General features: G+C 47.0%; 1 protein-coding gene across 2 annotated transcripts in view; it reads right to left on the bottom strand.

Annotated features, from left to right (window-relative positions):
- Nucleotides 1-610: 610 nt before the first annotated feature.
- Nucleotides 611-25,276, bottom strand: part of PPP2R2D (protein phosphatase 2 regulatory subunit Bdelta) — a 51,248-nt gene continuing 26,582 nt past the window's right edge. Inside the window, exons 3-9 of one of the 2 annotated variants that reach the window (XM_031015053.3) lie at nucleotides 20,812-20,909; nucleotides 15,595-15,760; nucleotides 15,097-15,209; nucleotides 11,638-11,815; nucleotides 10,321-10,485; nucleotides 7,987-8,248; nucleotides 611-1,477 (exon numbers count right to left, since the gene is read on the bottom strand). In XM_031015053.3, coding sequence (XP_030870913.2) covers nucleotides 1,198-1,477; nucleotides 7,987-8,248; nucleotides 10,321-10,485; nucleotides 11,638-11,815; nucleotides 15,097-15,209; nucleotides 15,595-15,760; nucleotides 20,812-20,909 — 1,262 coding nt within the window. In that variant the 3' untranslated portion in view covers nucleotides 611-1,197. The remainder of the gene's footprint in view (nucleotides 1,478-7,986; nucleotides 8,249-10,320; nucleotides 10,486-11,637; nucleotides 11,816-15,096; nucleotides 15,210-15,594; nucleotides 15,761-20,811; nucleotides 20,910-25,276) is intronic. The other variant, XM_055353837.2, reaches the window with a different exon arrangement.

The raw sequence follows: 25,276 nt of genomic DNA, 5'->3' as shown, positions 1-25,276 counted from the left end.
ACTCCCCACTCCCCTCGGGGACACGCAGTGGGCGTGTGTTAAATCCCACGGAAGCAAGCTCTGGTCACTCAGCATTGGTACAGCTCTGTATTATCTGTCTTGGAAAATCTTGATTTCTGGTATCAAAGATCCTACTTTGAAAATAAACCAAGGTACTGGTGGCATCGTGTAATTAAAATTGCTTAATTTTGCTGGCTTGAAATGCAGGATGAAATTTAGCATGCATGTAATTTTAGCAATATTTAAAAAGTATACTCCCCCAAAGTGCTTTTTCAAAAGCCTTAGAAAGAAAGCACATATTTCTTCAACTGTAGTGAATTTGAGGCTACTTTAAACCAGGCTTACTGGATGGCAGCAATTTTGGTTCTTCCTCGCAATTTTCTTTCTCAGAGGTGGCCTCGGTTCTGGCTTTTCCCAGACCTTACCTGGTGTATCCGATGAGCTACTTCTACAGAAACACAGCGGGCAGCAGCTTGGGGACAGAAATGCTGCACACATACCCCCACGCTGCCAAAGAAGGACACACATTTCTCAAACAGTTAGTTCCAAAGAAGAACCCTGCATAACTTCATTCTATGCAATAAAATTAAATAAAAAGACAATACTTCTGTTTGGATTTAAAAACACTTTATAGTGTGTTGTTTTTATTGAGCGCTCACACCCGAAGGGGTGGCGGCGGATGCTGTGGGTGAGTGGGGCCGCCTGAGCCTGCTCGGGCCACATCCACACATCCACGGAGTCCACCTGGACTCAGAGGAAGGCCGAGAGGACACGGACGGTGGCCACACCACGCTGCAGTGAAGGCCCAAGTGTGATGGCAGAGAAAGAGGGAAAGTTGGAGAAAGAGCGATATCTGACAATAACTTTTCTCTTGGATGTTAATTTTTTGGTCTATAAATTGGAAAGGAAGGCTCGGACTGAAATAAATACATTTATTCTGAGTAATGACCTTTTGGGAGCAGTGTCCGTCAACTCTGCTTCGAGAGCGTCTCCACGTGAGCAGCAGCGCCTGTCTCGCGCCTCGCCGAGGTGGAACCACACCGGGCCTCCAGCGGAGGCGGCTTTCTCCTGTGTCTGTGAAGGGAAGTAGCAGGTGCGTCACTGTTCTTAATGGAGCGGACAATGATGCCTTTTCTCTGACAGAAAAATGTCCGGCTTAACTATGCAAGACAAGACTTGGTCCTCACGTTCGCGTCTCTAGTTGATTTTGTCCTGGAATATGTACAAGTTATTGGTGGCAGCCACGGCAATGACATTGTCCACGGGGTGCCAGGCCGTGTGCAGGATCTTCTTGTTGAAGTCCAGACTGTCCACACTGATCTCGTCTTTCCTCCGCTTACCCCCCGTACACACCTTCCGGGGTTTGAGGCTGGCGCGCGGTTTGCTGCTCTCTCTGGAGGCCTCCAGGGTCACATCCCTCCGCGTGTCTCTATCAAACATCCTGAAGAAGTTGTTGTAGGACCCGGTCATGATGGCGCTGTTCAAAACAAGAGCAGACAGCAGCACTCCTCAGTGGGGCAAGCGGCAGCAAGGACTCAGACCCCACCCCTGGGGTGCACAGCGCACGCCACCCTCCCGCACAACCCAGTTACTTTCAGAAATCAGGAAGGAACAATCACAATGGGCAGAAGAGAAATGCAGTGAAAATGCGTACCGAGCTTTATCTATAATCATGTCAGTAAGAATCCATGTCACAGGAGAAACAAAATAATGGAGTCACACTTTTAACATTTAGTGTATTTTTTGAAACAACCCCACCTATTTATCTCACTCATGAATAACAGTACAGTTTATTCTTAAGCCTTATGTTCTGCAATTTGTCAATGATCCATAATGACCTGAACATAATCCTTATCACGTTCAACAGTTACTAGTCATATCTGTCAATGTTTCTTCGGAGTTAAACTGCTTTTCTATTAATTTCAAAAAGTTTCTTTCAAATGAGGCAACGGATAGAAATAGTAAAAATCCACTGGGCAAAGTGTGGCAGAATTTTAGAACAACTGCATTTCACACACATTCCAGACAATACAATACCGTTCATGCTTTTGTTTCTTCAAGATCAACTGTAATGGCTTTCAAATGTCTCTGCTGTCGAAAAATTCTACTACCGCACACATCCTCATGATGTTAACTTCATAATATTGGTAAAAACCTCTGCAATCTTACTTTTTCTACAAAAATGACAGAAAAATAGCTGAATGATGCAAACGCTGCCATGATTTGACCCATGGCTTCACGAGTCCAGTTTCTGATGAAAGATGTGTTCAAGCAATGCCCTTGTGGCTCCCCAGCCGTCCGGGAAGCTCGCCTCCTCTTCCTATTTTGACACTGACTCGTACCCTCGCGTCCTGCCCCCATGGTCACGCACGGTGACAGGCCTTTCACGCTGGCGCGTCTTCAAGGTGCCATGAGAAAGAAGCGGGCCGCTTCCCTTCCATGGCCCAGCACTGACCCTGGCTGCTGGCAAATATCTAGTGTCTGACTGACCTTGTCTAAAACTTCAAAGCAGGGGGAAAAAAAAAAAAGACGAACTCAGAGAAGAGAAACTGCATTCAGCGATCCATGTTTATTTCCCATCTCCTGCTTCCATCCAGGAGCCCACAGTGCCACAGAGGCGGGAGACACAAGGTGTGCCCAGCAGCCTCCAGCAATGCCAAGCTGTGCACGTGGTCTTGGAACAGGGGTATGCAGCCAAGTTGGCACGTGAGGGCCATTGACTGGGAGTTCCCCAAATTAGTTTCCACATAGAACACAATGTTTACGAAAGGGTAAGTAATAAGAATGTGTGAATCTGAAGCTTACATTTATGTTATTAAAACTCAACAGCAACCATTATTCAGAACACAGACGACAGAAGATGTATGGCCGACATTGACTGGAATTGCTGGTGCATGGTAATAACGAAAAGCACATCAGCTTTCATACAGATTTATGATCACTTTTAAATTCTCGACAGACAGTGCCAGCCCCAGAGTGGGTGTTTCCACACTGCAAACAAGGGCGCTGCCCAGCAGCCCGGTGCTGGCCCAGGAAGGGAACAGCACAGACACAGACACAGGCGTAAGCGCATAACTGGTTCTGTGGGGCGACCTAGAACACAAGAAGGCGCTGCCACACGGAGAATCAGGATTGGGCTGAGGCAGCACTGAAACGCCTCACTCCCCTTCACTGCATCCCTCAACAGAAGTTTCCAGGTAGGAAGACGGGCGTGTTCGTGAGAGTGAATGGACTAAGCAAATGTTACTGGGAACGCTTTTAGATGTTCTTGGGGATATGTAATCTAAGGGTATTTTGCAATATTTGAAATATATCAAGAGGAATAAAAAATACAGTGACTATGCATGTACCTGCAAGTCACTGCTAAGAGAGTGACCCCTCCGCACACCAGCAAGTCACTGCTAAGACAGGGACCCCCCTCGCATACCCGCAAGTCACTGCTAAGACAGGGACCCCCCTGCACTGTGTTTCCACTCTGGAAAGAAAGATGGTCTCCCATCCCATCCCCAGTTGGGGTCCTCACTTGCTAGAGTACATATGGGTCATCCCCACACACATTTATATTTTGCACAGTTACAGATTTGTTTTTGTTTTTGTTTTTTTTTTTGAGACAGAGTCTCACTCTGTCGCCCAGGCTGGAGTGCAGTGGCACAATCTCAGCTTACTGCAACCTCCACCTCCAAGGTTCAAGCGATTCTCCTGCCTCAGCCTCCTCAGTGGTGGGATTAAAGGCATGCACCACTATGTCCGGCTAATTTTTGTATTTCTAGTAGAGATGGGGTTTCACTATGTTGGTCAGGCTGGTCTCAAACTCCTGACCTCATGATCCGCCCTCCTCAGCCTCCCAAAGTGCTGGGATTACAGGTGTGAGCCACTGTGCCTGGCCAATAGTTACAGATTCTTAAAACAAAACCGTCTTGTATGTCTTAAACATGTTGTATGTCATTGCACCATACGCATTCCTCCTGAATTTTCTTTGTGGATTATCTTTGTGAGATCCACCTAGGTGATCCATGTAGTTCTAATAATTGATTCTCACTGCTTTTCAGTATATGTTATGATAGAGAACAACTTACCTGTCCATTCCTCTAATGATGCACCTGTGGGCTGTCTCCAGTTGTTTGCTATTTCAGGTATCTGAGCACGTTTTCTTGTCTGAACATGCAAGAAGCTCCCAACCGGACTGAATGTCACCAAGGAGGTCACAAGAAGGGTACTGGGTGAGACCACTGGTCTCCACCCTCTCCCCCAAACCATCATCATTCTGATGGGCATGAAAGGACGTCCCTCTGGCTTTACTTGCTGATCACTAAGAAGGATGAGCATTTCTATTTATTTTTCCATTTCTGCGAAACCCCATTCATGGATTTTGCTCTTTTCTGAGTTGTTTGCCACCTTCTTGTTGACAACTAATTCTGCACCTATTCTGGATACTTAATCTCTGTTCGTTATCCTTTTGTGGATTTTGTTTTCACTTTTAATTTCAATATAAAGAAGTTTATAATTTAATGTAGTTGAATTTCTTAATGTTTTCCTTGGGCTTTTGGGGCCTTCTTAAAGAAGCCCTTGTCTCCAGAGCTCACAAAGATGTCTTAGGCTTAGAAACACTCAGAGCTTATTTATTTATTGTGCGGGGCTGGTGAGGGCTCTAATTTTTCTCCCCTGAACACAGATAACTAAGGCCGCCCAGGTGGCAGAGCTTCAGAGTTTGCACTGCTCTTCCCTGCAGGCTGCGTTCCCCTGCCTATCTGTCTCAGTCCCTTTCTGCAGGGCCAGGCTCCCTTTACAGCTCGCTCTACTGAGTTTCCTGTTGTGATACATTGTTTCCCATTTGAAAATGCCTTTATCACAAGCAGATTCTTGAACGAGCATCTACTTCAAGGCTTGATTCTAAGCTGGCGGTGGAGAGTAAGGAGTCACACTTGCTGGATCTGTCACACGGCTTCTGGCTCCCACTGTGGCCGTGGCAAAGCCGAGTCTCAGTCTCGGTGTCCGCTCTCAGAGGTAATTTGTGTTTTTTCCTTGGGTGCATTTAAGATACTCTCTTTGCGTTTGGTGTCCTGCAATTTCATTATGAGATGGATGGATGCTGTGCTCCCGATCCTGTGTATTCAGGCTTTCATAGTTTAGAGAAAATTGCTGGCCACTGTCACTGTAAGCCTCACACCCCCACACTTTGTTTAAACGTGTGCTGTGCCTCACCCTGGCCTCCACGGTTCCTAGTGTCTCTTGTTTTCTGTTTGGCTCTTTAGCCCGCATTTCTTCTGGTTTTCCTTTCCATCCACTAATACAAGATCTGTTTAGCCAAAATGGACCTGCTGCCAAACCCACACAGTTTCATCTATCATACTTGTCATTTCTAGATGTTCTCTGATTCCTTTCCAGTCTCCAGGTCATGTTTGGCGGTCATGTATCATACTTGTCATTTCTAGATGTTCCCTCTGATTCCTTTCCAGTCTCCAGGTCATGTTTGGCGGTCATGTATCATACTTGTCATTTCTAGATGTTCCCTCTGATTCCTTTCCAGTCTCCAGGTCATGTTTAGCGGTCATGTATCATACTTGTCATTTCTAGATGTTCCCTCTGATTCCTTTCCAGTCTCCAGGTCATGTTTGGCGGTCATGTATCATACTTGTCATTTCTAGATGTTCCCTCTGATTCCTTTCCAGTCTCCAGGTCATGTTTGGCGGTCATGTATCATACTTGTCATTTCTAGATGTTCTCTGATTGCTTTCCAGTCTCCAGGTCATGTTTGGCGGTCATGTATCATACTTGTCATTTCTAGATGTTCTCTGATTGCTTTCCAGTCTCCAGGTCATGTTTGGCGGTCATGTATCATACTTGTCATTTCTAGATGTTCTCTGATTGCTTTCCAGTCTCCAGGTCATGTTTGGCGGTCATGTATCATACTTGTCATTTCTAGATGTTCTCTGATTGCTTTCCAGTCTCCAGGTCATGTTTGGCGGTCATGTATCATACTTGTCATTTCTAGATGTTCTCTGATTGCTTTCCAGTCTCCAGGTCATGTTTGGCGGTCATGTATCATACTTGTCATTTCTAGATGTTCTCTGATTGCTTTCCAGTCTCCAGGTCATGTTTGGCGGTCATGTGGCTCCCGGTTCAGGCTGTTTCCTTCCTCTAGTCTGTGAATATCTCAAGCATTCTTAGTTTATCTTCTTTAACTTAGGATCTCAACAGCTGCCTTCTTGGAGGTTCAGTTCTGCTGTGGTTGGTTCTGCTGACTTGCTCACGGTGGCTTTTCCTGTATGTGCTTGGTAATTTTCACCTGTGAGCTCATGTTTAGATGACTTTAATGTGAGGAAATCCAGAGAGACCTGGGTGTGTTGGCAGCAGCCACCCAGCACGGGTGTTCTCACGGAGTTTGCCAATGCCATTCTCTCCACCTGGGCCACTTCTCAGGGCTGTGCTTCCAGCAAGCGGCCTTGAGGAATGAGGTCATGTCTCTTCTAGTCAAAGTGCAGGTGTGTTTACTGCCCGCTGTGAAAGCAGTAGGGTTCTCCAAGCTCAGTGTGCATCAGCCACGGCCTCAAGTGTCCACCCGTGGGGAACCCAGGCCAACGAGAGGCTCATGCTGCCAGCCGTGCCACGAGAACCCGGGAACCTCATGTCTTCAGTCAACATCCGTGAGATGCTACAGGCTGGCAGGTCAGTCTGCAAACAGAGTAGAAGCCAGAGCTGGAAACACGCCGGTCCCTCCCGATGCCCGCACACAGCCCTCGTGGAGGCAGGAGCTCCACAGTGTGAGATTTTACAGATCATAATGTAGCTGGCACAAACCCAAACTGCAAACCCTTGTGAGGGGAGGTTTTGCTTCCACTTCTCAGGGCAGTGCTGGCCACCCCCATGCAAGGCCTCAGACAGACAAACTGCCCTTTGGACCCTATCTGCCAGTGGAGGGAGACAGCATCTTCAGGGGTCCCTGTTCCAACTCTACACCTCGTGTGGGCCAAGGCTTCAGCTCTTGAAGATTACCAAGCACATATAGGAAAAGCCACCATGAGCAGGTCACCTCGTGTGGGACAAGGCTTCAGCTTTGCACCACAACCTGCTGTTCACAGGGGCAGTGGTTCCTGCTATGGGCTGATGCTCCTGAGGCCAGCCGGGGCTGCGAGGCTGCTCTCGGAATAGACGCCTTCAGAGGCTGCCATTCTGGTTTCAGCTCCCTCTTAGTTTCTGGCCGTTGTGAGATTTCCCTTGCTTATCTGGGAGCTCAACTATGCACCTGAAGAGACACCTGCTGTATCATATCCAGCATTTCTAGGTGTTTATGCCAGAGGGTTTTGCAGGATATCCAGTCAATCACTTATTGCCAATAGACTCCTCTGTTCTCTTGAATTCTGAACAAAAATTCTATATAAAAATGGTGCAAGACAATCTTCCGTCATCTGAAACGTAACTTTTTGCATAATAAAAAAACATAACTCTCAACCACACCAATCATAGTATCTTTAAAGAATGTATACAAAATAAATTATCAAGGTACTAGAACCATCACATTATAAATTACATCGGTGTTTCAGACCAGCCATGACCACGCTGTGTCTGGGCATGACAGGCAGTGGCTCTGGGGTGTTTTCATCTACTTCTCTCCAGAAGGAAAGGCAGACTGCAACGCGGTCATTCCAGTGAGGTGAATCACTTCCCCACTTCCTCCTTTTCACTCATTATCAGCATAATAAAAAGTAATACACTATCATTCACTAAGCATTTAACACATAGCCGGCCTGTACCTAGTGCTATACTTCTTGTCTAAACATAAATGGAATGACAAGCTAGGCGAGAAACTTGCTCAGAGATCCTGTTTTCTCTACCTTGATACTATCATCCATCAATCAAAAGGTCTGGAAAACAACACCCTATGAGCGTCCTCCTCTGACCTGGAGGACAGCTCGCCTCCCTCACTGACCTTGCACTCTCGGAAACCAGCAAGCTTGGGGCGACAGCTCATCTCCACGCAGGCCTTACCTATCCGAACCGTTCCAGCAACACTCAAACTTGTCAAAGATGCAGTCGTTCTCATAGAGAGAGCAGAGCTTGCTGCGCAGGTACTCGTGGACCTGGTGGGTCTCCACCGGCCTGCTCTCCATGTTGAGGTCCCACACCTTCACCGACAGGTAGTCTCTGGTCATCATGTACCGCCCACTATGACTGAATTTTACATCGGATATGGATGAAATTATTTCTGAGAAGAAGGACCTACTGCTGGGATCTTCAGGCTCTTCAAAAACTGAAAAACAAAATAAAATGTTTTCAGCTTCTGTTTAAAAATCAGAGAACAAATCATTTTCAAGTTCAAGTAGGACGTGGCCCCTTCAGAGAGACTCTGGAAGGGCTTGGCCTCAACACTAGGTCTTCTGATCTTGCTGATTCTCTAGGTTTTCTGATCTTCTGTGACTTCCGTGGGCAAGAGCTTCGGATAAGACATTCTAGCACCAGCTATGGACAAGGGACGGGCATGAGAAGCGGAGACACCCAAGTCTCACCCGGACCCTGAATGAGAATCTCTAGGCAAGGTCCTGGGCACTGCCATCTGTGGGAACTCCTCGGGACATCCTGATGTGTGCCTAGGTTCAGCACCACCGCATTCCTGTAGGAGTGTCTCCGCGTCCTCATGGCACCAGGCCCGAGCACGTGAAATTCTATCGCATACACATCACAGGAAGACACAAACAGCATTATATGGTCATGCAGACACAGCGGTCTGTGCCTCTAAGAAACTGCCTGCTTTTCGGAGGGTCGACAGTTTGTGGGTCTGCAGGAGTGACCACCTTGACTGGCAACGCTGTGGTCCTGATTTTAACCACCAAGACGGTCCCGCCGGTCAAAGCCAGCCAGCAAAGGTTTGTCTCCAATACTGAATATACTCAAGCTCTACTGTGACAAAACTGGATTCCTATTTTCAGAAAGATCCTCCCACCTCAACCTCCAGGGTAGCTGGGACCACAGGTGAGCACCACTGCACCTGGCTTGTGCTTCCTTGACCTGAAGCTGCTTGAGGTTTTTTCTCTTTTTTCTTGATGTAGGAGCCTGTGTTTGTCGGCTTAGCATCTGAAATTAACTTGAAGCCAGCTGTGCCGACACCAAGCATTTACTCAAATAAATCACTCTGATGACAAATAGAACTGGAATCTGAAATTATTTACTCAAGAATTTTATGCTTAAGATACAGGCCAAATGCTATGAAACACTTATCCTCATCGCAGGAATTCTAGTAGAAATACGGAATTCTTAAAAACACACTCAACCTCAGGAAAGAGAACAGGCAAAAAGGCTGCTGCACACGGTCCGTGGGCACATTCCACCGAGGCACTGGGGATGCTGCTGCACATGAGCAGTGGCTCAGTCTGGTGGGATTGACTGGCGGCTTCCCCATCAGAGGAAGTCACTGGACATGTGTCTACCTGCTGGCACTGGAGGAAGGGTCAGCAATGTTTCAGGACACTGGGACACGCTGACTACAGTGCTCTATAAAGTCGAGCCCATTCTTTATGGCTAAAAATAAAAACAAAACCAGAACCTCCCTCACCTAAAAGGAGCTTGAGCTCACTGGATTAAAATGCTAGACTTTCAGCTAAGGGAAGTGGCTTCCAATCCAGCCAAGCTCAACATGAACAGGAGCTCATTCCAACAGCTGGGAATGGCCTCCTGTGTGCTGGCGGCCTCAGCCCAGGTCTCACGCACAGAGGCAGAGGCAACGGGTGGCTCTTGGCGGGACTCAGTGCTGGCAGCCTCTGAGGAGACACCCAGGCTCTGGGCAGAAGTGACCCCGCTTCTTGGTGGTGCCAAAAGCACACTCACCCTACAGCCATAAGCCTGTGGGAAGCATGATCTCGAGTTCCACTTATTAGCAGCAGCCTCTGACACAGCCACGCTCGGACGGCCCCAGCAAAGGAGGGCTCCCCAGTTGTGCAAAGGCACTTGGGGAACAGGAAGAACCCTCTAAGTCTTTGGAGTGTCTGAAGAACAAGTGGCTCTAAATGAGATGCTTTAAAAGACGCCAGGCATGACCGGGTGCGGTGACTCACACCTGTAATCCCAGCACTTTGGGAGGCCGAGGTAGGGGGATCACCTGAGGTCAGACCAGTCTGGTCGACATGGTGAAACCCTGCTGTACTAAAAATACAAAAACTAGCTGGGCATGGTGGCACCTGCCTGTGGTCCCAGATACTCGGGAGGCCGAGGCAGAAGACTTGCTGGAACCCGGGAGGCGGAGCTTGCCGTGAGCCGAGACTGTGTCACTGCACCGCAGCCTGGGTGACAGAGCCAGACTCCGTCTCAACAACAGACGCGGGCACTTACACTTGGAGTGTCTGTCGCACAGGGCCGAGGAGCGCATGTCACACAGGCGGATGGTCCCTTTGCTACTGCTGTAGACGAACACGTTGCACTGGTGCGGGTGGAACTCGGCTGCGGTGATGACTTCGGTCAGCTCCTCCATGTTCGCAGGCTTGATGTCCACGATGTCTGGGAGTGCATGGTTAAGGCACAGTGCTCAGCTCAGCTGGTTTTTAATTAGTCTACATTCAGTCACGTGAAATAGGATGCCAAATAATCCACGCAGTGAGGTTTAAGGGATTAGCTATTAAGAAGGCCGGTTACACATCCCGAATTCCAAAGGAGCGCCTGGTAAGGGGATTGGGATGAGCACACAGACTACAGCAACGCCCCGGCCCAGGAGGAGACACAGACAAGCGAACACCGCTTTCATCTTGCTGCTATTATTAATGTTATACAGAAAGCCCTTAATAGCAAGACAGTACATACTTAATCATATAAATAGGAAAACCAAGCTAGCACCATCTGTGCAAAATCCCACACTCCCATACAAAACTACAACACAAGAATGCCACCAAATTCCAAAAGATGCTGCTCTTCCTGACATGAATAGCTTATTCTGTCTAGTTAGAACAGATCCAACATAGCAGGCTGCCCTATACAGAAATCCTTCAACTGAAAAAAATAAGAAAGGGCAGAATTCAGCTGTGGGCCAATTCAGACTAGCAGGCCCAGTTTCACCCTTCAAGCTGAAACAACTAAGAAAACCAACATACGACATGGAACCCCAGCTCAAGCCGCCGGACAGCAGAGGGAGGACGGCAGGGACCCTGGAGAGGCTGCAGACGAAGCAAGCCCCATGCTCCCGGCTGCTGGCTGGAAAGGGGCCCATGTGAGGAGGGCTGGGGCCACCCAGACTGTGCACAGCCACAGAAGAACACAGGTTCTAACTGGAAGCTGCTGCTCAGATGGGTGATTAAACACTGTTCTAACCTAAGCCAGTATTTTCTATTATTCATTAGCAAATTTAGAAAAAAAAAAGAACACATAACGTTGGTTTTTCAAATGCAGCCTATTTAAAACTGCCTCTGATTAAACCAGGCAGGCAGTGGACTTCAGGTAATTCCCATCATACAGATAACTTTTTCCCAAAGGTAGAAAGAAATTTGTATTTTTAGGGACAAACATTTCAAATCACAGAGAACTTATATCACAGGCTGCTGTGCAGCGATGGTATTTACAAGACTAGACTCTGAGATACAGGTATATAAAGGGATGAGAGAAATTACTATCTAAAGAGCACCCTCGGGAAGACGCCAGTGTCCCTCTGAGGAAGGATACTAAAGCTTCTATCTGTGATTTCTAAGTGCCATAAATTAATTCTCAGGTCATCTGCAGAAAGATATGTTTCATGATCACTATTTACTGAAATGGAATTTATATGATATGTGTGAGCATTTGCAAAAATTCGCCGTGGACTCGCTTCTACCATAAGATCCATGGGCTTCAATATTGGGACCTAAAAATGGAAGGAAATAGGAATTCAAAACAAAGATCACAGCAGCACATAATTAGAACACTTATAGTAGATAACGAAAGAGGACAAGTTTATATTCACGGCTAAGTAATAATTCTGTACAGGCAATACCCCCAAATAACCAATTAGCAGAGTTATGAAAATATGCTACAAAATGGAATACTGTCTATTCCAAGTCTTCCCCTTGCTTCCATTACCGAGGTCGACATGTTCCTGCTGAAGAGAAGATCAGCTGGCAGGGTAACAAACTGCCCAGGCACCGAGGCCTGCGGCTCCCTCTCCTGTGTGTCCTCCAGTGGCCACACTGAGGCGCTGCACAGCAAAGTCCTCCTGGGTGGCTCAGCTGCGCCCCTCCCTTTGTCCTCTCCTTGCAGCTAGATGCACACACCTCTTCTCACTGCACTAGGACTATGCTTCTCGGTGCAAACCCCACAAACCTCCACTGGCTCCAGGTACTGGCAGGGTGCACAGCAGGGTGCTGGGGAGCTGAGGATATTCCATTTCTTGGTCTGGGGCTGGCTACATGGGCATGTGCACCCCACAAACATTCATGCAGCTGGTCACTTATAGGGCAGATGTCTTATCTGGAGGTATGTATTATATATTACACTTCACTTGAGGTTAAAACAAAAAGTAGAAGGTACCTCCCACCCCTATCTCTGTGTGGAGTGCTGTGGTCAGGGAGGCTTCCTAGGGAAGCCCAATTTGCACAGAAATAGAAAGGACAGGGAGGAGTGGGTGCTGGCTGCAGGCCACCTATGGTCAGAGGTGAGAGCTCAGGCGTGAGGAATAGCATCACACATGAAAAAAGGAAAAAGGCCTGTGTCTCACTAACATCCAGCTGGAAGAAAAACATACGCTTTAAAATCAAAACAAAAAATTAATGATAGTATTTTTTGTTATTCTTGTAATTAGAAACCAAAAGGGAGAGCTTTGAAAGCTTAGGGGAAAAAAAAATCTCTCAACTGAGTCTTGTCTGGCTGAATTCTGTAAAAAATCAACTTGGAAAAGTGTGTGTAGTGAGGCTTCCCTCATTTTAACCCAGTTAGTGCTGACCACACCCTTGGATTCTCTAGAGCAAGAAGAGTCAGTTCTACCAAGTTCAGGCTTAAAAACACACACCCACCCCGATCCTCTAACAGATTTCCCATTAATCAAAACATATGATAGCTGCAATACTTACAAAGATTCCTTCTTTTATTGAAAAAATTTTAATTTGCATATAAAAAAATTTGCTTTCATTTTTAGAGATGGGGTCTGGCTATGTTGCCCAGGCTGGTCTTGAACTCCTGGGCTCAAGTGATCCTCCCATCTCAGTCTCCCAAAGTGCTGGGATTACAGGTATGAGCCACCATACCTGGCCAAGATTTCTTCTTTTAATTATATCCCTTTTCTGGCACTAAAATAATTTAAGAGCAAAAATTTAAAAATAGCAACATTTCTGACTCTTACCCAGTTAGGCTCAGATACATAAATAGCCCACTCTGAACTGTTAGAGAGGTAAGATCTCAAATACCGACCTAAGTCAATGTACAGAATTACCTGTCTGTGGTCTCTTCCCCATGCACCAACTAATGAAATAACTAGACTTCTCACACACCTTCAGTAGGGCCACCAATTATACCCGTTTTATTTAGGCTAAACCTACAAAAGCAGCCTTGAATAAAACCAAGACTGGGCCTAGTAAAGGCCTACTGTTCTCCCAAAATGAGCACGTGAGCTGATGGGTTGTGGCAGGGTCTGATCAGGAGGAACAGGGGTTTCTGAGGGTGGGGTGTGCACAGGTCACTGGGTGGGAGGTGGCGTTGGCTGCAGAAGAGATGGACGAGGCTGGAGGGGTCAAGTGCCCACCCTCGGGGGTCCCATCACACTTCTACTTTAGGATCAGCAGTTTCATGATGATGGAACTGCACAACTCGTGTTACTGTCACTAAAAGTGATTTACACTAATTCAGGGGTGCAAAGGCGGCAGCACTGTGTATCAGACATCACCAACGTTTTGGATCAAAACATCTTGGTTCAAATTAGAACCCTATAAACTAGATTTTCAGCAAATGCCACAGCCGTTCTCGCTTTGATGAACTCTTAGGAAATACGGTGATAACATCGATGTGAGAAGTCTGAGGACACTCCTCCTGAGGAATGCACGACCCCGGGTGTAGCCACCCCACACAGCAAAGCTGGAGAAATGGCATCAGAACAGACTCAACATCACTCCCACAGGCACATGTGTTAGGGAAAGGCTTCTGCCGTACAGCGTCCTCTGTAGCACTCTCCAAGACTAACGTGGAATGGGCTCACTCACTCAGTCTTCACTTGATAAACAATAGTGTAAAAGGGGCTGAAATCTCATTAAAAACCAACCAAACCACCCAACTCAACCACCCACCCCCCGCAACCAAACCACCCAACCACCCAACCACCCAACGGTTTTCAAATCTAGTAACGGCACCCCCTTGGGACCAGGCAGAGTTTCCTTCCAGGGGACACGCCTCTGCACAGGTGCTGGTTTCTCACCAAGACACACCTGGGCTCCAGCCCAGTTCGCCGGACACCCTTCACCATGTTCCATCTAATTTAAGACAACATCCGTGGTGCGTAGCACCAGGCCAATGATAAGTCATTGAGGTTTTGAGTTTTAGCCGGTTTCATAAATGTTAAAATATGAAAAAATTTAGGCATCAGAATTGATGAAATATGATCATTTCATACTGCATGATGAGAGGGTAAGGGGGTACCAACAATGGAGCAAATAATTTAACAATTAAAAAAGTAATGATGCTCATGGATGGACAGGTGAAGAGTTCTGAACCATCAGCATCTGCCTAAACCAACCCCAAAGAAATTCCACAAGAAGCATCCTGAATGTACCTTGTGGCCCACAGCTCATCTTTCCATCTGCAACCTGTGCTATTTCACCTGTGAAGTGTTCTGAATTTCATCTGAACTCCAACCTCCCAGGTGCTGTTCTGAACCTTCTGAGAGAAGGGTGGTTGGTATGTCCACAAAGATTTCTGCTGTAGAATTAAATATGAGTTTTCCCCTTAGTATTGCTGTATTTCCTAAGGACCACATGTGACTTTCTGCCTTTGTGAAAATAGGAGAAAACCTTGCTTTTAAACACACATACGAGTGCAAACGACTTTCATGAATCACGAGGCAGACCTCACAGTATTCCACTGCGCAGTACTCTCCAAACAGCAGACTTAAACGTTTATTCTTAATTTCTGAACAGCATTGGATAAAGCAAAGGCAACGTGTACCCGTAGCGCTGTGATCCTAAATGGGTCTCGAAGTCTTCCATCTTCGTCTTTCAGGTTATAACCTTCTGCTCTTTTATCCCGTTCACTTATTTTCCATAATTTTATAGTTTTATCTGAAAATAAAAACCTCATTCTCCATATGAAAAGAAAAACTATAACATGCATCACTATTGTTTGAGTACTGGTATTAGAAAGCGGTGTGGTCCTACATTGGTTTATAAGCTATGGGGTCTCTGAACATGAATATTTCCAATTGGAGGTGTTTTGTACAATAAATAAAGATGCGGAGACGTGCAGAGTAACATCATAATAAAGTGCACGTGTGGTTTTTGTTGCATACTTTGAATTTTCAACCTATCACTTGCTACCCTAGATAACTTACCCTCCCCCCAAAATTTAAAGCAGGAATAACTTCTAAAATAAAAAGGAATCTACACACACACAGAAAATTAAAAATAAAAAACTAAATCAAACAGCCACTTAGAACACAATTCTTACCATTTGTAGACAGTAGAAAATGAGCAGCATTCTGTTGTGGTAACCACCTAATTTTATTAATTTTTTCCTCAATTTCTAGACTTTTCAAATAGTCAAACTCCGGTTCATGACTTTGAAAGGTGCTGTAAACATTATATTCTCCCCTAGAATGAGGGCGGCTTTTATTCTGCAAGGAAACATGAGAGCTGTTTTAATGAACAAAGCACAGTGCAGAGAAAATTTCAGTACTATAAATTTGAATATCAAATGACCATACATATTTTTTAAAGCTAAAAAATCCTGTTTCAAAAAAATCTCAGATGAAACTCAGGGAAAAAAAACAAAAAAGAACGAACTTGATTTCCGACTCTTCGACTCCACTTCTAGGTATGCATCTGGAGCAGGTCTGTCGAATGTAGCCTGCCGTATTTTCTGGAGCAGGTCTTCCAAATGCAGCCTGCCGTATTTTCTGGAGCAGGTCTTCCAAATGCAGCCTGCCGTATTTTCTGGAGCAGGTCTGCCGAATGCAGCCTGCCATATTTTCTGGAGCAGGTCTGTCGAATTCAGCCTGTCGAATGTAGCCTGCCATATTTTCTGGAGCAGGTCTGCCGAATGCAGCCTGCCGTATTTTCTGGAGCAGGTCTGCCAAATTCAGCCTGTCGAATGTAGCCTGCCGTGTTTTCTGGAACAGGTCTGCCGAATGCAGCCTGCCGTATTTTCTGGAGCAGGTCTGCTGAATGCAGCCTGCCGTATTTAAGGCAAGTGTTAGTGGAACACAGTCAGGCCCATGTGTGCACATACTGTCTCTGGCTGCTTCTACACCATCTGGGTAGAGGTGAGTGGTTGTGAAAAGGCCGCATGAGCTACAGAGGCAAAAATGTTTGCAATCTGGCCCTGGAGAGAAAGTGTCTGCTGAGTCTGCTCTAGAGGAGAGCCAGCACGGGCCTGAGGAGTGTGACACAGCGATGTGGCAGCTCCAACACAGTGGTAGTGAACCAGACGCCACACATATGCCAACCAGAGGCGAAGGGCAACAGTAAGCCACAGGGCCATGCAGGGACCACCACGAAGCCGCTGAGATAAATGAGCCAGCACAGACAACCGCACAGTGCTGCGCAAGTGAAGCAGGCTGCACAGGTGCCCAGAGTGAGGTGCTGCTTACGTACGTACAGAACAAGTCTGTTACAGAAGTGGAGAAACATGCTTGGGAAGACATATGCCATCTTCAAAATCATGAGCAACTCTGGGAAGCTAGAGGGAGAGTGAAAAAGACCGAGAGGAAAGTAGCAGGCTGAAATGGGGAGGGGACAACAGGAGCTTCATCTGTATCCCGAGCATTCTCCTTCCTTTGATGAAGGGATAACCTCTGGGTGGTGGGTTTGCAGGTACATCTATATTAACCTCTGAATCTTCTGTATGCCCTAAGTGAAATTTTCTATTAAGTATTAAATATTTCATAATCCAAAATCAAGGACGCCAGTACTTTCATTCTTGCTCTACAACCAATATCTAATATCTTAGGTGTTTAACACTTTGGTACATATGCTAAAGGAATGGAACTAAACCAACTTTCAAGTCTAAACAGATGTTCCTTGATATTTCCAATCTGATCAAGTATCAGGAGAAGACATCCCAAGAAGCTACCCACACCCGCACTGCTGCAGAGTCCGATGTGCAGGGCATTCCTTCCACCGAAGCCTCCACGGGCAGAAGCTGAGCGCCTCGCCTGCCCCGCGTCGCTGCACTGAGTCTGACGTGCAGGGCATTCCTTCCACTGAAGCCTCCACAGGCAGGAGCTGAGCGCCTCGCCTGCCCCTGTCCGCCGCACTGAGTCTGACGGGCAGGGCATTCCTGCATTCCTTCCACCGAAGCCTCCACGGGCAGGAGCTGAGCGCCTCGCCGCTGACTGCCCCGCGTGTGCTGCACGGGGCAGATGTTGAAACTGTTCTCCTTTGACCCTCTCCTACCACTCTACAAAAAAGCACAGCCCCTCAACAGACAGTTCTATTTCAAGGCAGAAAAGTGGAACCAAATTATTTAAAAAGAAAAATCTGTATAACTAAATTAGTCCTATGCCCAAGACATTCATCTACCAAGAAAAAACAGCGGAATAGAAGCAAAAAAATAAAATGTCCAAGTCAAAGTGCTGCCTGCACTGCCCTGGCCTTTCTCCTAAGAGCCAGAACAAGAATGGTCCCTAGGCTGCAGGCTTGTCTCTCTGCCATGAACGGGTTCCAACTCCCATCCCAGTCACCCCAAACCCAAGCAACCCCTCAGCCTTCTCCAACACTCCGAGATCTCACGGAGTGCCGCTCTGCTAGGAGAGAATTCTATAGGAAGCCTCACGGGGACAGAGGCAGGAGAGCAGGGGAGTAACACACAGGAAGAGGAGGAGGAAGTGAGCACCTTCTCTTTTTGGACGTGCTGATTTCTGATTTCACCCGATTCCTGGCGGCTAGAGCTGAGCCTGGAGGGCAGTGGGCCGCACAGCCACACCCATACGTTCTGTGGGCCTTAGTTTTATTGGCTGGGCTTTCCTGTAAGAATCTGCTTCCTACCTCGTCTTCTGCACAGCCAGAGCTTCCCAACGGGCCTCTATGGACCTGACTCCTGAATCTCAGGCCCTGCACCTTCCACAATCTGGTGCTCACTCACTAGCCTTCCGAATCCTCCATGCTCCTTCGATTCTAAGACGCTCATGAGGACGCCCGTGAACCCTGCTGCAGCTTCTTACTGGGAGCTGGGGTCGCTTGACGGCCAGCAGCTTCACCCTCTTGGCGGCTGCAACACCATCCGCGGCCTCTGGCCATGGATGAACACGTGCACTGCCGCCCTTACCCACACAGACACACTCAAGTCCACAGGGAAGGGCACATGGGGCAACCAGCCAAATGCTCTAAAAATGGATGGACCATGAAAGCCTTTCAGATGTTAACCAAAATATGAAGAAAAAGAAAAAAAACTGCCTGGGGTTTATCAAGTTGCAGTTGGCTGAACAACTTTAGTAGGGACTTGCTCCTGTGTAAATTTGTCACTCACATAACAACTTCATACATCTTAAAAAAGCACTTAACACTCTATAATACCCAATATATTTTAGAACGAGATGCTTGACTTTTATCATGGTCTGTTTTATATTTGAGACTATTATTATTTAGGTTAAGCAACGATTCACAAAAACAAGAGAAATTCCATTTTCTAACCTAAAATCTGTTAGGCAGGGATGAGGCATCTTCCCTAAGGCTATCGCTACAATGACAGACTTTTTAAATAAGCTAAAAGTGAAGTCTTGAATTAAGATAGCCATGACTCAACAATTTGTTAAAAAATCCTCCTGCTGGCCAGGCGTGGTGGCCCATGCCTGTAATCCCAACACTTTGGGAGGCCGAGGTGGGCGGATCACCTGAGGTCAGGAGTTCAAGACCAACCTGGCCAACGGTGAAACCCCATCGCTACTAAAATACAAAAATTAGCTGGGCGTGGTGGTGCATGCCTGTAATCCCAGCGACTTGGGAGGCTGAGGCAGGGAGAACCACTTAAACCCGGGAGACAGAGGTTGCAGTGAGCCAAGATCACGCCATTGCACTCCAGCCCGGGTGACAGAGCAAGACTCCATCTCAAAAAAACAAAAATTCCTCCTGCTTTAAAAGTAACATTTAAACACCACAACCCACTTTTACTTCTGTTGAGAAAGGTAAGGTGTATGGTTCTTTTTTTTTTTGAGATGAAGTCTCACTCTTGTTGCCCAGGCTGGAGTGCAATGGCACGATCTTGGCTCACCACAACCTCTGCCTCCTGGGTTCAAGCAATTCTCCTGCCTCAGCCTCCCAAGTAGCTGGGATTACAGGCATGTGCCACCACACCCGGCTAATTTTGTATTTTTCGTAGAGACAGGGTTTCTCCATGTTGGTCAGGCTAGTCTTGAACTTCCGACCTCAGGTGATCAGCCCACCTCGGCCTCCCAAAGTGCTGAGATTACAGGCGTGAGCCACTGTGCCTGGCCAAGGTATATGGTTCTTAAGTAGCATTGTGTGATATTCTACTTCTGAGATAAAAATGCAAAATTATAAATGTATCAAATGGTGAAGAAATATTAACAATATACTTATTATTCACAAAAGGATTTCTTACCATCCCAAATCAGAGAAAACAGGATTTAAAAAAATCTTTAACTACCTGGACATAATCAAAATAAAGCTGCAACAGGTATGTTTTGATAATGAAATTGGTTAGCACCTGTCAATTTTCCTCATGTGGCCCAGGAACAGTCCTCCTCCAGGCTCCCCTTCCTGGGGGGCAGGGCCAGCACTTCCTGTGTACAGATCTGCAGAGAGGGGAACCAGGGCCCACCAACCTCTAAACCAAAGTTCGTCACACAAATTTAGAGACCAGACTTTGGAGATGATAAACTGTCCCTTTCATCTGTTAGGAAACTCAGAGACAGGAAGGGCAAGGGACTGTATTTACACTCTGGTAAGGAAAAGGCAGGACAAATATTTCAGACCCCAGGCTTAACTGCACCGAGCCAGGGTTCTTGCCAGGAATCCTTGACTACCAAACCATGATCTCGCTTCCTTTATCCACTGCTCATTAGGACCTCTGAGGAGGCTCAACAGAAAGAAGAGGGAGGGGGCTGGCAAGGCATCAGTGAAAAGGAAGTGCCGTGACTGGGAAGCCAGTGCTTGCTTATGAGCTGTGGGCTCCTCCAAGGCCCACACTCTGAAGGTTCCCTTCCCTCCGGACAGGTGAAGCCTTCAAGGGGGCATGGAGGAGTGAGTGCTGCTCACCTCTCCCTGAAGGGAAGAGAGAATTCACACCCCTGCCAGACTTCTCTGCAGGAAGTGCTGAGAAAGCTGCTCACACCTCATGGCAGGGCAGGACGGCGGGGCTGGGCCAGTACCTGCATAGGCGTATAAAGGGATTTTCAGAGAGAGCCACGTGAGTTCTTATGGAATGAAAGCACATAAATGCACCTCACCACCACCCTGCATCCTTCATGGGGTCCCCAGCGGAATCTCCTCCCTACTCTGAAGACAAAGGCCTTGGAGACTTCACCGGGGCTCAGCAGCTGAGGCCAGAACTTAGGTAATTTCTGAAAGGAGATTCTGTATGGCTAATGTGATGGAACTGAATCTTAATGAAATGAGACAATGAGAAAATAATTTTGCTTCCTCCCTTCTAAGTTATATGCGAAAGGTTGAATAATTGCATTTGATTTGTGGACTAAAAATTACTGACCTCTTGTTCACGCTGAAAAATAACAACTCTGCCGCCCTTGTCTCCTGTTGCAAGAAGATCTCCAGAGTAATTAAACTCAACGGTGGAAATGATGTCCGCTGTCAACAAAATACAGAAGCGATTTACCGGATGCGGTTTTGGGGAGGAGTCACAATACCAAAAAATTAATAAAAAGGAGCAAAAGGATGATAAACATATACAACTTTCTCCGAGAATAAAGCAAAACTGTCTTGGCAAACTTGTAATTACCAAGTGGCCACTTATTGGTTCTGGGGCAGAGAACCTGCTGGCGCAGGTGAATGGGCAAGTTTTACTCCACCTCCATGCCTGGGCCCCTGGAGCACCAGGATTTATCTAGACTGGGTTGTCTTGATAAAAGGATAAAGGGTAGAAATTTAGAAAATTCATTTGTAAAAGAAAAAAATAGAGGAAAAAAATGGGTCCTGAAGAATGTTGCCTAATTTTATAATGCATACCTAATGTTAACTTTTAAAACAAATCTGATTCTTATACAATAGTAATAAAAATGTTGCAATATTCTATTCAATAACTTTTGTTGGCTTCTGTACAATGTAATATTCTAGACAGTAGAAGTTCCATGTCATTGTCTGGATACAGTTACCACCACTGATAATGATGACATCATTACCAAGTGAGACAACTGTCAGGGAGGCCTTGAGATCTCTGACACCATAACAAAGACCCCAGACACCAGCTCAATAGAGGCCAAGACCCTGGGGCAGAAGGAACACCACCACTAAGCAGTGAGAAAGTCCTCAGGTGTCCTGAGGCTAACCCTTCGGGTTGGGAAGGGAGTGTCTGGATTTATGACCAACTATTAAATTCAAAAAAAAAAAAAAAAAAAAAAAATCCCAGGTCTGTGACTTGGACAAAGATTTTCTGTTTTCAGGGGGCAGTTCCATGACAGACTCTGGAGGAGGCTGGCTTCTCCGCAGTGCTGCTGTGTCGCGTGCGGACTGACGAGGATAAGGCCTGGCGTGGCCTCCTGAGGGGCTGTCGGAGCTTGTCCTATTGCCACGGTGGGACTCCCTGCCTTACCCTGCAGTGTGGGGGAGTCTCAGGAACAGCTAGAACACTACAAGCTCGCCTCCCTGCTGGGCACCAACTCAAGGGCTCGCAGTGACCTGGGCACACCCAGGGCCCACAGTATGTTTATAGTGGGAAGTAAAAAAAACAACTAAATGGCTATTGTAAACAACCTACTTACTAAGAAGAAACGGGCCCTAAAGCTGAAGTGACTCAAACAGCTCCCTCCAAAAGTGGCTAGAATGCAATTCTGACAGGTCTGCAAAGGCGTTTTAATCGTGTTAGTGAAGGATTTCCACCAACATCTACACAGCAAGCTCCCGCGGCTGGCACTGTTCGCTGGCCTCACACGGGAATCCCTGGCCTGGGAGTTCTTTCTTTTCAAAATCTTCAGACTTTGGAAGAAGGATTAGGTTGTTTCTTAGAAGTGTCACTATTAAATTACTGAAAATAACCTAACTTGCTTAAATGAAACTAAAATATTATGTATTGGATTAAAAAGGTCTAAATCTATGTCATTTATACCCAGAGGGTGTATAAAATTACATAATTAATGGTATTCTAGCTCTGTCAGTGATTTTCAAACTTAATTATAATGGACTGAGTCTTTTAAAAGAGAAACTCCTGTAACTGTCAGTGCTGGGAAGTTTCATTAAGCTACACAAACACGCGTGAGCCTAACATTACAAACACTGCAGCGCTCAATCTCTAAACCCAAACTAAATACACAAAATTACAAAACCAACAACGTTTAAATTATCAACATCAAATTAATCTGATGGAGACAGTTTTTAAAAACCAGACTGATGCTGAAGGCATATATATGGTACTAAAGGCACCAAGTTAGGTTTTTTTTTTTTTTTTGAGACAGGCTGGAGTATAGTGGCGCGATCTTGGCTCACCGCAACCTCCATCTCCAGGGTGCCAGTGATTCTCATGTCTCAGCCTCCTGAGTCGCCGGGATTACAGGCGTGCTTCACCACACCCAGCTAATTTTTGTATTTTTAGTAGAGACAGGGTTTTGCCATGTTGACCAGAATTGTCTCAAATTCCTGGCCTCACGTCATCAGCCCGCCTCAGTCTCAAGTGCTCAACTTGCCTCAGCTTCCCAAAGTGAGTTAGGTATTTTAAACTACCATAAACTTCACCATGGCTGCGTTCTGCCTCCATTTCCCTGCTGGGGTAGGCGAGCGCTTCTGCCCACGGTACAGCCTGGCACCTCCTGGCCATCCCATGGAGACATTGGGTCTCTTCTCAGCCAGACAGGCCCCACTGCCATGTCACACTCCACCTGCCGTGGCACTGCTGCCAGCTGGCTGTCTGGCTATGCAATCCTCATTCAACATCCGGGTCCCATCAAATCCGCAAAGTGTCCGCAGCCACCCCGAGTCCTCTCAGACCTCCCGCCGAACACAGTGGGCCATGCGTGTGTGTTCATCTCCTTTACCCTCCCAAACCCGCCCAGGTGTCAGAAGAAAGCAGAAAAAGCATCTATGTGAGCAGCTTTAACAAACGTGGGGGCAGCAAGGGGCTGGCACAGAGATGCAGAAAGTCTTCACAGAGCTGCTTGGTCCCCAGGTCGCCCCCCATTCACCCTGCCAGGTGGGAGCACACAGCTACTCCAGTTTCTTGTTCCTCAGACACTGGCTACCGGCCGCCATCCCCAGGGGTGCCCTCCGAAATACTCCAGCCCTAGGGAAAGGGCCTCAATATTCAAACATTTGGGTTTTACAAGGACATGGCCAACCACAGTGAAGCTGCCAGCTGAAAAGCTCACGCCCACAGAAACAGCAGCCTCGCTACACTCAGAAATAGAAACCAACAGCCACGACCTGCAGAGCCTCAAGAAGTCACCAAAACAAAGATGGGTGGGGCCAGGCGCAGTGGCTCATGCCTGTAATCCCAGCACTTTGGGAGGCCGAGGCGGGTGGATCACCTGAGGTCAGGAGTTCGAGACCAGCCTGGCCAACATGGCAAAGCCCCATCTCTACTAAAAATACAAAAATCAGCCACGCATGGTGGTGTGTATCTATAATCACACCTGAGGCAGGAGAATCGGGAGGCTGAGGCAGGAGAATCGCTTGAACCAGGGAGGTGGGGATTGCAGGGAGCTGAGATCACGCCACTGCACTCCAGCCTGGGCAACAAAGCAAGATTCCATCTCAGTAAAAAATAACAAAAAAACAAAAACAAGGATGGAATCTGAACAAAGAGAGACGGGAAAGCCCAATTCATGTTCTGGAGATCTGCTAACTACTACCAGACGTTACAGTACCAGGGTTTGGTTGAGCGCTTACTAGGAGCCAGGTGCTATTCTAACCACGCACAAGCCCTGTACTAACGTAGCCAGGCCTCTAAGAGCCCCAGGAAGCAGGGCGATCATCATCCCTGCCTGATGGAGGGGAGAGGAGAGGGATGCTGGACGTGGGACCCTGCGTGCTCAAGGTGGCAAGCCCCTGCGGGTGAGTGGGGCAGGACACCTGGGCTGGTCTCAGCCAGGACACCCAGTGGGGCCCCCAGGAGAGGAAGAATATGCTAAAGAAGGAAAGAGGAGGAGAAAGTGCCATGTGAAATCCAAAGGGCAACAGTAATCATCAAAACCTTCAGATCTCCCCCAAAGGGCAGAGTGGAAAGAAAGACATGGATGACAGGAAGGATAAGACAATCAGAGGATCAGTTTCGGTGGCCCACCTCCCAGCTGACGAGTTCTAGAAACACAACAGAGAAAGCAAGGGAGAAGCATCCAAGGCCCCGTTCCCAGGCTCAGAGGCCCCGCATGGCTGATGGCAGACCCAGGCCGCGCACATCTCAACACCAGGGATAAAAAGGAGATTCTAAAAATTTCCAGAGCAAATGAACAGGTTACATGCGGAGAGGAAGGGAGTCAGATGGCATCACACAGGTTGCAGGAAACATGGTGGACGAAACCTCAAACCACCCTCAAAATTCTGGGAGAAAACAATTTTCAACCTGAAATGCTAGACCTAGTCAAGTTTTCAATCGAATCTGAGGGAGCAGTAAAAATGTTTTCGAATATGCAAAGAGCCAAAACAAACAAAACGCTTTCTCAGGAAACTGCTGCGAGAGGCAATTTGGCAAAATGAGAGAAAAAGCCAAGAGAAGGAAGATGAGGGATCTGACTTCCAAAAAATGGTGAGGAGAATCTCAGGACATGAGCCAGGCGGCCAGCAGGCCTCAGAGTGGCCGTTCAGGCCAGGGAGACTGGTCTGGGGACAAGAAGAGCTGAGAGCTGATCTGATGTGTTGGTATTTGATAGACCTGTTGAAGTGTTTGCTAAAAAAAAAATGCACTAAAGACACAGATAACTAAGCATATGAGAAAATCAGGCAATCATTAGGCCTAGGAAAGTGAAAACTTGTGTGAAAAAGAAAAGGCACAGTTCAGTAACACACAATAT

The sequence above is a fragment of the Gorilla gorilla genome, chromosome 8, assembly GCF_029281585.2.
Source record: "Gorilla gorilla gorilla isolate KB3781 chromosome 8, NHGRI_mGorGor1-v2.1_pri, whole genome shotgun sequence".
NCBI lineage: Eukaryota > Metazoa > Chordata > Mammalia > Primates > Hominidae > Gorilla > Gorilla gorilla.
The sequence above is the reverse complement of the archived record's forward strand: the minus strand, read 5'-3'. Positions and strand labels throughout refer to the sequence as shown.